At 68.5% G+C, this 11,490-nt stretch overlaps 2 protein-coding genes across 2 annotated transcripts; both read left to right on the top strand.

The window, feature by feature from the left end:
- Window positions 1-481: 481 nt before the first annotated feature.
- TP53 (tumor protein p53) lies at window positions 482-7,096 on the top strand (the record flags this gene model as incomplete). Its single annotated transcript, XM_082500989.1, is given in 8 exon segments — window positions 482-749; window positions 2,171-2,283; window positions 3,365-3,474; window positions 4,507-4,616; window positions 5,336-5,421; window positions 6,165-6,231; window positions 6,234-6,249; window positions 6,718-7,096. Coding segments are annotated over 8 exon segments (870 nt in total). The 3' UTR covers window positions 6,818-7,096.
- Window positions 7,097-8,674: 1,578 nt separating this feature from the next.
- LOC309685175 (vitelline membrane outer layer protein 1 homolog) lies at window positions 8,675-10,746 on the top strand (the record flags this gene model as incomplete). Its single annotated transcript, XM_082500988.1, has 3 exons — window positions 8,675-8,878; window positions 8,981-9,058; window positions 10,447-10,746. Exons 1-3 carry the CDS (start codon window positions 8,693-8,695, stop codon window positions 10,744-10,746), a joined length of 564 nt encoding a protein of 187 aa, XP_082357114.1. The 5' UTR covers window positions 8,675-8,692.
- Window positions 10,747-11,490: the final 744 nt, after the last annotated feature.

Below are 11,490 nucleotides of genomic sequence, written 5' to 3'. Positions count from 1 at the left end.
GGTCTTAAATAGCTGTGCTTTATCTATGGGTGATGTGGGGGGGGGTTCTGCAGCGCTGCCCCACAGAGGGGTGATTTGGGGGGGGTCCTAAATAGCTGTGCTCTATATGGGGGTGATTTTGGGGGGGTCCTAAATAGCTGTGCTCTATTTATGGGTGATATGGGGGGGGTCCCGCAGCGCTGCCCCACAGAGGGGTGATGGGGGGGGGGTCTTAAATAGCTGTGCTCTATATGGGGGTGATTTGGGGGGGTCCTAAATAGCTGTGCTTTATCTATGGGTGATTTGGGGGGGTCCCACAGTGCTGCCCCATATATGGGTGGTATGGGGGGGGTCCCGCAGCGGCGCCCCACAGAGGGGTGATGGGGGGGGGGTCTTAAATAGCTGTGCTCTATATGGGGGTGATTTGGGGGGGGTCCTAAATAGCTGTGCTCTATATATGGGGGTGATTTGGGGGGGGGTCCTAAATAGCTGTGCTCTATATATGGGCGATGGGGGGGGGTCCCGCAGCGCTGCCCCATATGGGGGTGCCGCGGGGGGGTGCCACAGCGCTGCCCCCCCGCAGTACTCGCTGGAGCTGAACAAGCTGTACTGCCGCCTGGCCAAGCCCTGCCCCGTGCAGGTGAGGGTGGGGGTCCCGCCCCCCCCCGGGGCGCTGCTCCGCGCCGTCGCCGTCTACAAGAAGTCGGAGCACGTGGCCGAGGTGGTGCGGAGGTGCCCCCACCACGAGAGGTGTGGGGGGGGCGGAGACGGTGAGGGGGGGGCGAGGGGGGGGGGGAGGGGGAGAAAAGGAGGGGGGTGGGGGGGGGGGATGGGGAGAGGGGGATATGGGGGGGAGGGGGGGGAGGGGATGGGGGGAGAGGGGGGAGAGGGGAGTATGGGGGGAGGGGGGTAAGGGGGGTGTATGGGGGGAAGGGGGCATTGGGGGGGGGAGAGGGGGAATTGGGGGGGGAGGGGGGGAAGGGGAGGGAGGGGGAGAGGGGGGAGGGGGGAGAGGGGAGTATGGGGGGAGGGGGGCATTGGGGGGAGGGGGGGGAGAGGGGGAATTGGGGGGGGGAGAGGATGGGGGGAGAGGGGGGTATGGGGGGGAGGGGGTATTGGGGGGGGATGGGGAGAGGGGGGGTATAGGGGGGAGAGGGGAGAGGGGGGGATGGGGAGGGGGGGGATGGGGGGGAGAGTGGAGGGGGGGGATGGGGGAGGGGGGGGATGGGGGGGGGAGAGGGGAGAGGGGGGGATGGGGGAGGGGGGGGATGGGGGAGAGGGGGGATGGGGAGAGGGGGGTACGGGGGGGAGGGGGGAGAGGGGGGGATGGGGAGGGGGGGGATGGGGAAAGGGGGAGTATGGGGGGGAGAGGGGTTATGGGGAGAGGGGGGGTATGGGGGGGAAGGGGGGGAGTGGGTATGGGGGGGAGGGGGGTATTGGGGGAGACGGGGGTATGGGGGGGGTGGGGAGAGGGGGGATATGGGGGAGGGGGTATGGGGGGAAGGAGGTATGGGGAGGGGGGTATGGGGGGGAGGGGGGAGAGGGGGGAAGGGGGGGGAAGGGGGGGAGGGGGGAAGGGGCTTATGGGGGGTATGGGGGGGAGGGGGATATTGGGGGAGAGGGGGGTATGGGGGGGTGGGGAGAGGGGGATATGGGGGGAGGGGGGTATGGGGAGAGGGGGGGTAAGAGGGGTGTATATGGGGAAGGGGGTATTGGGGGGGAGGGGGGAAAAGGGGGGGGAGGGGGGTATGGGGGGTGGGGAGAGGGGGTATGGGGGGAGGGGGAGGTATGGGGGGAGGGGGGGAGGGGGGTATGCGGGGAAAAGGGGTATTGGGGGGGAGGGGGGAGGGGGAATTGGGGGGGGCAAAGGGGGGTATGGGGGGAAGGGGGTATTGGGGGGGTATGGGGGAAATGGGGGCAGTGGGGGGGGCAAAAGGGGCTATGGGGAGAGGGGGGATGGGGGGGAGGGGGGTATGGGGGGCTATGGGGAGAGGGGGGAGGAGAGGGGGGAGGGGGGGGATGGGGGGGAGGGGGCTATGGGGAGAGGGGGGGTTTGGGGGAGGGGTTATTGGGGGAAAGGGGGTATTGGGGGGGGTATGGGGGGGGTAATGGGGGGTTGGGGGTTTTTGGGGGCAGGGGGGGCTGGGGCTGGTTTGGGGGGTGTGGGGCTGACTTGGGGGGCGCCCCCCAGGTTTGGCCCCCGCTCAGCACCTCATCCGGGTGGAGGGGAACCCGCAGGCCCGTTACCATGACGACGAGACCACCAAACGCCACAGCGTGGCCGTCCCCTACGAGCCCCCCGAGGTACCCCCGACCCACCCCCCCCGGGGCCCCCAAATACACCCCCGGGACCCCCAATACCCCCCTGAGACCCCCAAATTCCCCCCCCGGGACCCCCAATACCCCCCTGAGACCCCCAAATCCCCCCCAGGACCCCCAAATAACCCCCTGAGACCCCCAAATCCCCCTGGGGCCCCCAAATACCCACCGAGAGCCCCAATACCCCCCCGGGACCCCCAAATACCCACCGAGTCCCCAAATACCCCCCGGGACCCCCAAATCCCCCCCCGGGACCCCCAAATACTCCTTCAAGAGCCCCAAATCCCCCCCGGGACCCCCAAATACCCACCGAGTCCCCCAAATACCCCCCCTGAGCCCCCCAAATACCCCTCCAGGACCCCCAATACCCCCCTGAGACCCCCAAATACCCCCCTGAGCCCCCCAAATACCCCTCCAGGACCCCCAATACCCCCCTGGGACCCCCAGAGGGGGATATTGGGGGGGGTATATTTTGGGGGGCTGCAAGGAAGGGGGTGGGGGTGGGGAGGTTTTGGGGGGGTGACACCATAACGATGCCCCCCCCCCCCCCCAAATTTTCCAGTAGAGCCCCAAATCCTTCTCTGGTGCTCTCAAATACCCCTTTAGGACCTCCAGAGGGGGGTATTGGGGGGGGGTATGTTTTGGGGGGCTGCGAGGAGGGGGTGGGGGTGGGGAGGTTTTTGGGGGGTGACCCCCCCCATAACGATGTTCCCCCCCCCCCAAATCCTCCCATAGAGCCCCCAAATTCCCCTCTGGTGCCCTCAAATACCCCTTTGGGACCCCCAGAGGGGGATATTGGGGGGGGTATGTTTTTGGGGGGCTGTAAGGAGGGGGTGGGGGGGGAGGTTTTGGGGGGTGACCCCCCACCCCCCGTAATGATGTGTCCCCCCCCCACATTCTCCAGTAGAGCCCCAAATTCCCCTCTGGCGCACTCAAATACCCCCCCGGGACCCCCAGAGGGGGTTATTGGGGGGGGTATGTTTTGGGGGGCTGTAAGGAGGGGGTCGGGGGGAGGTTTTGGGGGGTGACCCCCCCCCCCCCATAACGATGTTCCCCCCCCCCAAAGGTGGGGTCGGACTGTACGACGGTGCTGTACAACTTCATGTGCAACAGCTCCTGCATGGGGGGGATGAACCGCCGCCCCATCCTCGCCATCCTCACGCTGGAGGCACCGGGGTGAGACCCACGGCGGGGGGGGCACCACCCCGACACCCCCCCCACACACCCCCCACACCCCCAGACGCCCCCCACCCCCCCCTACCCCTGTGTCCCTTTTTTTTGGGGGGTGAGGGGGGTCCCATCGCATCCTACCCCCCCCCAATGGCGGTTGGGTGTTTTTGGGGGGGAGATTTGGGGGGGGGGGGAGATTTTTAAGGGGGGGGGGGTGTCACCTGGGGGGTGTCCTGTTCGTCCCGTTCCCCCCCCCCCCCCCAAATGGCGGTTGGGTGCTTTGGGGGGGGGGGGGGGGCAGTGTTCCCTGGGGGGTGTCTTGTGTCCGTCCGTCCCCCCCTCCCCCGAAAGGTGTTGGGGTCACTTGGGGGGGGGACGGACATTTGGGGGGGGTGACTTTGGGGGGGGGGGTGTGTGGGTGTTGTCCCTTGGGGGTGTCTTGTGTTGTGTGTGTCCCCCCCCAAAAGGTGTCTGGGTCACTTGGGGGGGGGGGGGGAGATTTGGGGGGGGTGACTTTGGGGGGGGGGGATTGTTCCCTGGGGGTGTCCTGTCTGTCGTGTCATCGTCCCCCCCCCCCGAAAGGTGGTTGGGCGCTCTGGGGGGGGGGGGGGGGGGGGGGTGGTGAGTTTGGGGGGGTTGAGTGAGGTTTGGGGGGGAAGTCCCTTTTTGGGGGGGAGTCCCTTTAATGGGGAGGGGGGGGTGTCCCTTTTGGGGTGGGGTCCCTTTATGAGAGGGTCCCTTTATGGGGGGAGTCCCTTTTGGGGGGGTCCCTTTATTGGGGGGGGTTCCTTTTGGGGTGGGGTCCCCTTTATGGGGGGGGAGTCCCTTTTGGGGTGGGGGTCCCTTTATGGGGGGGGGGGGCCCTTTAGGGGGGGTCCCTTTGGGGTGGGGGGTGTGTCTCTTTATGGGGGGGGTACCCTTAATGTTGGGGTCCTGGGGGGGGGGGGGGGTGAAGGGTGGTCTGGGGGTCCCTGGGGGTCGTTGTGCCATGTGTCCGTGTGTCCGTCCCCCCCCACCCCCCCCCCCACCCCCCCCCAGGGGGCAGATTTTGGGGCGCCGCTGCTTCGAGGTGCGGGTGTGCGCCTGCCCCGGGAGGGACCGCAAGATCGAGGAGGAGAACTTCCGCAAGAGGGGCGGGGCCAAGCGAGGTGGGGGCGGGGCCAAGCGAGGTGGGGGCGGGGCCTGGGCGGAGGGAGGGCGGGGCCAAGCCAGGGTGGCAACGGGGGGGCTTGGGAGGAGGGAGGCGGGGCCGGTGAGGAGGGGCGGGGCCTGGGAGGAGGGAGGCGGGGCCAACCCAGGGTGCCGGGGGGGTGTGTGGGAGGAGGGAGGCGGAGCCAAACCCGGGGGGGCATAGGAGGAGGGGGCGGGGTCATGAGGGGGGTGGAGCCAAGCAAGAGGGGGCGGGGTCTGGGTGGAGGTGGGTAGGGTCAGGGAGGAGGGGGCGGGGACTGGGAGGAGGGGGCGGGGCCAAGCCAGGATGCCGGGGGGGTGTGGGAGGAGGGAGGCGGAGCCAAACCGGGGGGGGGGCATAGGAGGAGGGGGCGTGGACAGGGAGGAAGGAGGTGGGGCCAGGGAGGAGGGGGCGGGGCCACGAGGGGGGTGGAGCCAAGCGAGAGGGGGTGGGGTCTGGGTGGAGGTGGGTAGGGTTAGGGAGGAGGGGGCGGGGACTGGGAGGAGGGGGCGGGGCCTGGAGGAGGGGGCGGGGCCACGGGGGTGCAGTGGGTCCTTGGAGGGTATTTGGGGGGGGGAAGTGAGTGCCGGGGATCCTTTTGGGGGGGGGGGAGGGGTGGCACGCGGACGCCTGGGGGGTGCCATCCCCACCTCCCCTCCCCCCCCCTTACCCCCCACCCCTCCCCCCTCCCCCCAGCGCTGCCCCCCCCGCCTGAAGCCCCCGAGAGCTCCAAGAAGCGGGTGCTGAACCCCCACCCCGACCCCGAGGTCTTCAACCTGCAGGTCAGCCCCACGGCATTTGGGGGTCCCAAGGGAGAAATTTGGGGGTCCCGTGGGGCATTTGGGAGTTCCAAGAGGGAAATTTGGGGGTCCCAGGGGGTGATTTGGGGGTCCCATGGGGCAGTTGGGGGGTTCTTTGGGGCATTTGGGGTCCCGTGGGGCAGTTGGGGGGTTCTTTGGGGCATTTGGGGGTCCCAGGGGGAATTTGGGGGTCCCATGGGGTGGTTGGGGGTCCCAGGGGGGAAATTTGGGGGTCCCATGGGGTGGTTGGGGGTCCCAGGGGGTAATTTGGGGGTCCCGTGGGGCGGTTGGGTCTTTTGGAGGTCCCATGGGGCATTCAGGGGTTCCAAGAGGGAAATTTGGGGGTCCCGTGGGGCGGTTGGGGGGGTGTTTGGGGGGCGCAGGGAGGCAATTTGGGGTACCGGGAGGGGAGTTTGGGGGTCCCGGGGGTGAGTTGGGGGTCCCGGGGGATGTTTGGGGCTCCCAGGGAAGAAATTTGGTGCCCTGGGGGGGGGGGGGGAAGTTGGGGGTCCCGTGGGGCAGTTGGGGGTCCCAGGGGGGAATTTGGGCATCCTGTGGGTTACATGGGGGTCCCAAGGGGGGAATTTGGGGGGTCCCGGGGGTTGGATGGGGGTTCTGGGATGGGGATTTGGGGGTCCTATGGGTTAGATGGGGGTCCCGGGGGGTAATAGGGGGTCCCGGGGGTGGGATGGGGGTCCCACGGGGGGATGTGGGGGTCTCCGCAGGTCCGCGGGCGCCGTCGTTACGAGATGCTGAAGGAGATTAACGAAGCGCTGGAGATGGCGGAGGGGGGGCGGCAGCGCCACGGCCGTGAGTCCCGCGGGGGCCTCTGTCCGTCCCCCCACCGGGGTTGGGGGGAGGGGGTGCGTGGGGGTCCCGGCGGGGGGGGCGATGTGGGGGTCTTCTGGGGCAGTTGGGGGGTGTTTAGAGGGTTCCAGAGGGGTAATTTGGGGTCCCAGGGGGAAAATTTGGGGGTCCCGGGGGGCAGTTGGGGGTGTTTAGAGGGTCCCAGAGGGGTAATTTGGGGTGCTGGGGGGGCAATTTGGGGTCCTGGGGGGCAGTTGGGGGTAATTTGGGGTCCGGGGGGGGCAATTGGGGGTCCCGGGGGGGTGAATATGGGGATTGTAAGAGGGAATTTGGGGGGGGGGGGGGGGGGAAGGAGGGGATGTCCGTTGGGGCAGTTGGGGGTCCCAGTGGGGGGTGGAGGGGGGTGGGGGGCAGTTGGGGGTCCCCGACACCCCCCTCCTCACCCCCTCCCCCCCTCCCCCCCCCCCCCAGGGCGAAGGGGCGCCGCCCGCGGGGGGAGGGGCTGGTGCCGCGCTGCGGGAAGAAGCTGTTGGTGAAAGGGGAGATGGCAGCAGCGGCTGACTCCGACTGACCACGCCCCCTTTCCCTGGAGGCCACGCCCACCGGGACACGCCCCCTGCAGAGCCCTTCCCCATACTCCAAGCCCCGCCTCTCCACGCCAAGCCCCGCCCCCCACCGTGACCCCCATTGTAGCCACGCCCACCCCGTAAGCCACACCCCCCACAGTCTAGCCCCGCCTAGAGAGCCCTGGCCCCGCCCCTCGACCCCGCCCCCGCCGCTTTGGCCACGCCCCCTCCCGGCGTGTTTTTAAGGGTCTTTTTATACAATAAAAGTCAGTTTTTATACCGCCCCACCCCCCACCCAGTTTTGGGGGGGGGGGGGGGGCACTGGGGGGGGGTGTGTACCAGTTTGGGGGAGGGGAGAGCTCCAGTATGGCATAACTGGGGGGGGGGGGGGGGTCCCCAGTATGGGGGAACTGGTGACGTCCCAATTTGGGGGGAGGAATTGGGGGGGGGGGGAGGGTGTCCCAGGCTGGGGGGGGGAGGGGGGGGTTACTGGGGGTCCCAGTATGGGGGGGGAAACCCCAGTATGGGGTAACTGGGGGGGGTAAATGGGGGGGGGGGAGTTAATGAGGTTCCAGTTTGGGGGGAGATCCTTAATATGGGATGTTGGGGGGCGGGGGGGGGGGCTCCCCAGTATGGGGGAACTGGGAGGGGGGTTGCCCCAGTTTGGGGGGGGGGGAGGGGGGTGTCGTCCCAGTATAGGGGAACTGGAGTCACCCCAAGGCGGGGGGGGGCATTACTGGGGTCCCAGTTTGGGGGAGGGGGGGAACCCCCATAATGGGGTAACTGGAGGTGGGGGGGGGGGGGGGGAGGACACGACCCCAAAAAATGTCACCTGAGGGGTTCGGAGGGCCTCAGGACACCCCAAAACGTCACCTGAGGGGTTCGGAGGACCTCAGGGCACCCCAAAACGTCACCTGGAAGAGGTTGGAGGACTATGGGACACCCCAAAATGTCACCTGAGGGGTTCAAAGGTCCTCAGGACACCCCAAAACGTCACCTGAGGGGTTCGGAGGTCCTCAGGACACCCCAAAACATGACCTGGAAGAGGTTGGAGGTCTATGGAACACCCCAAAACGTCACCTGAGGGGTTGGAGGACGATGGGACACCCCAAAATGTCACCTGTGGGGTTCAAAGGGCCTCAGGACACCCCAAAACATGACCTGGAAGAGGTTGGAGGTCTATGGGACACCCCAAAATGTCACCTGAGGGGTTCGGAGGACCATGGGACACCCCAAAACATGACCCAGGAGGGTTTGGAGGACTCCAGGACGTTGTCCCCAGTGGGTGACAAAGGGGGGGTGACACCGAGGGGAGGTCCCACCCCAGACGTGGCACAACCCTATGGGAGATCCACCACCGCCCTCCCTCATCCCAGTTCTCCCAGTCCCTCCCAGTCCCTCCCATGGGGACACCGAGGAGGACGCCCTTGTGGTCACCTCCCCGTGTCCTCCAGGACGTTGTCCCCAATGGGTGACAAAGGGGAGGTGACACCGGGGGGAGGTCCCACCCCAGACGTGGCACAACCCTACGGGAGATCCACCACCGCCCTCCCTCATCCCAGTTCTCCCAGTCCCTCCCATGGGGACACCGAGGAGGACACCCTTGTGGTCACCTCCCCGTGTCCTCCAGGACGTTGTCCCCAATGGGTGACAAAGGGGGAGGTGACACCGAGGGGAGGTCGGAGGTCCCACCCCAGACGTGGCACAACCCTATGGGAGATCCACCACCGCCCTCCCTCATCCCAGTTCTCCCAGTCCCTCCCAGTCCCTCCCATGGGGACACCGAGGAGGACGCCCTTGTGGTCACCTCCCCGTGTCCTCCAGGACGTTGTCCCCAATGGGTTATAAAGGAGGAGGTGACACCGGAGGAGGACACAGCCATGGCTTCGTCCCCGCGCCCGTGGGTGGCCCTGGTGGCCCTGGTGGCCCTGGTGGCCCTGGGCCCCGGGTGGGCTGAAGGTGCCACCACCACCGTCATCTCGGTGGCCAACGGGGGACCGTGGGGGGAGTGGGGTGACGCCGAGTTCTGCCCCGAGGGCACCTACGCCACCGGTTTCCAGCTGAAGGTGGGAGCGGGGGGGGGTGGGGGGTGGGGGAGGGGACGTTTTGGGGACAGCCGGGGTGGGGGGAGGGGGAGGTGACAGGTCCTCGGTGTCCTCCTGCCGCAGGTGGAACCCCCCAAAGGGTTCTTCGGGGACGATTCGGGGCTCAACGGGGTGCGGCTGCTCTGCACCGACGGGGGGACGGTCACCTCCAGCCACGGGCCGTGAGTGGGGGGGCGGGGGGGTGGCCATGGGGTCCATGTGGGGTGAGGGTGGTGGCCGTGGGGTGAGGGTGGTGGTCATGGGGTCCTGGGGTGGGGCGGCCACATGGGGTGATGGTGGTGGCCATGGGGTCCATGTGGGGTGATGGTGGTGGCCATGGGGTCCTGGGGTGGGGTGGCCACATGGGGTGAGGGTGGTGGCCATGGGGTGAGGGTGGTGGCCATGGGGTCCTGGGGTGGGGCGGCCACATGGGGTGAGGGTGGTGGCCATGGGGTGAGGGTGGTGGGCATGGGGTCCTGGGGTGGGGTGGCCACATGGGGTGAGGGTGGTGGCTGTGGGGTGAGGGTGGTGGCCGTGGGGTGAGGGTGGTGGTTGTGGGGTCCTGGGGTGGGGTGGCCACGTGGGGTGAGGGTGGTGGTTGTGGGGTGAGGGTGGTGGTTGTGGGGTGAGGGTGGTGGCCATGGGGTCCATGTGGGGTGATGGTGGTGGCCATGGGGTGATGGTGGTGGCCATGGGTTCCTGGGGTGGGGTGGCCATGTGGGGTGAGGGTGGTGGCCATGGGGTCCTGGGGTGGGGTGGCCATGTGGGGTGATGGTGGTGGCCATGGGGTGAGGGTGGTGATTGTGGGGTGATGGTGGTGGCCATGGGGTCCATGTGGGGTGAGGGTGGTGGCCATGGGGTGATGGTGGTGGCCATGGGTTCCTGGGGTGGGGTGGCCACGTGGGGTGAGGGTGGTGGCCATGGGGTGAGGGTGGTGGCCGTGGGGTGAGGGTGGTGGTTGTGGGGTGATGGTGATGGCCATGGGGTGAGGGTGGTGGCCATGGGGTGAGGGTGGTGGTCATGGGGTCCTGGGGTGGGGTGGCCACATGGGGTGATGGTGGTGGCCATGGGGGGCTATGTTCCATCCATGGCCACCATGTCCCATTCATGACCACCACAATGTTCCTCAGTGGCCACCACCCCCCACCCATGACCACCACCCCCCATCCATGACCACCCCCCCCATCCATGGCCACCAGCCCCCATCCATGACCACCACCCCCCTTCCATGACCACCACAATGTTCCTCAGTGGCCACCCCCCCCCTTCCATGACCACCACCCCCCATCCATGACCACCCCCCCCCCATCCATGACCACCACCCCCCTTCCATGACCACCACAATGTTCCTCAGTGGCCACCCCCCCCCATCCATGGCCACCCCCCCCCTTCCATGACCACCCCCCCCCATCCATGACCACCCCCCCCCATCAATGACCACCCCCCCCCATCCATGGCCACCACGCCGCGGGAGGGGACCCGCCGGTGGCCGAGCCGTCCCCCGTCACACGTGGCCATCCCCGTGTCCCCCCCCCCCCTCCCCCCCCCAGGCGCGGCACGTGGTCCCCCCCCTGAGCTGTGGCCGGGGGCAGCGGCTGGTGGCCTTCCGCCTGCGGGTGGAGGCCCCGCGGGGCCTCTGGGACGACACGGCCGCCAACGACCTGGACGTCACCTGCTCGGACGGGGCGGTGCTGGAGGGCGGCGGTGGCCCTTTGGGGACGTGGGGCAACTGGAGCCTCCCCTGTCCCCCCGGCTGGGGGTGTGTGGGCTGCGCACCCGCCTGGAGCCCCCCCCAGCACCGGGGGGACGACACCGCCCTCAACAGCCTCGACCTCTTCTGCTGCCTCTGAGAGGGCCCCCCACGGCCTCCAGTGACCTCCTGGCCCCCCGTGGTCCCGTGGTGGCCACCATGGCCTCCATTGACCCCCTGTGGCCTCCAGTGACCTCCTGGCCCCCCATGATCCCATGGTGGTCCACCATGGCTTCCAGTGACCCCCCATGGCCTCCAGTGACCCCCCCATGGCCTCCAGTGCCCCTCCTGGCCCCCCGTGGTCCTGTGGTGGCCACCATGGCCTCCAGTGACCCCTCATGGCTTCCAGTGACCCCTCATGGCCTCCAGTGACCCCCCACGGCCTCCAGTGCCCCTCCTGGCCCCCCGTGGTCCCGTGGTGGTCCACCATGGCTTCCAGTGACCCCCCATGGCCTCCAGTGACCCCCCATGGCCTCCAGTGACCCCCCTGGCCCCCCCGTGGTCCTGTGGTGGCCACCATGGCCTCCAGTGACCCCTCATGGCTTCCAGTGACCCCTCATGGCCTCCAGTGACCCCCCACGGCCTCCAGTGCCCCTCCTGGCCCCCCGTGGTCCCGTGGTGGTCCACCATGGCTTCCAGTGACCCCCCATGGCCTCCAGTGACCCCCCATGGCCTCCAGTGACCCTCCCGCACCCCCATGATCCCATGGTGGCCCCCATGGCCTCCAATGACTCCCCGTGGCCTCCAGTGACCCCTCATGGCCTCCAGTGACCCCTCATGGCCTCCAGTGACCCCCCACCGGCCTCCAGTGCCCCTCCTGGCCCCCCATGATCCCGTGGTGGTC

Source organism: Vanellus vanellus (genome assembly GCF_965231255.1).
Source record: "Vanellus vanellus genome assembly, contig: HAP1_SCAFFOLD_2317, whole genome shotgun sequence".
Classification (NCBI taxonomy): domain Eukaryota; kingdom Metazoa; phylum Chordata; class Aves; order Charadriiformes; family Charadriidae; genus Vanellus; species Vanellus vanellus.
This window is presented reverse-complemented; position numbering and strand designations above follow the sequence as displayed.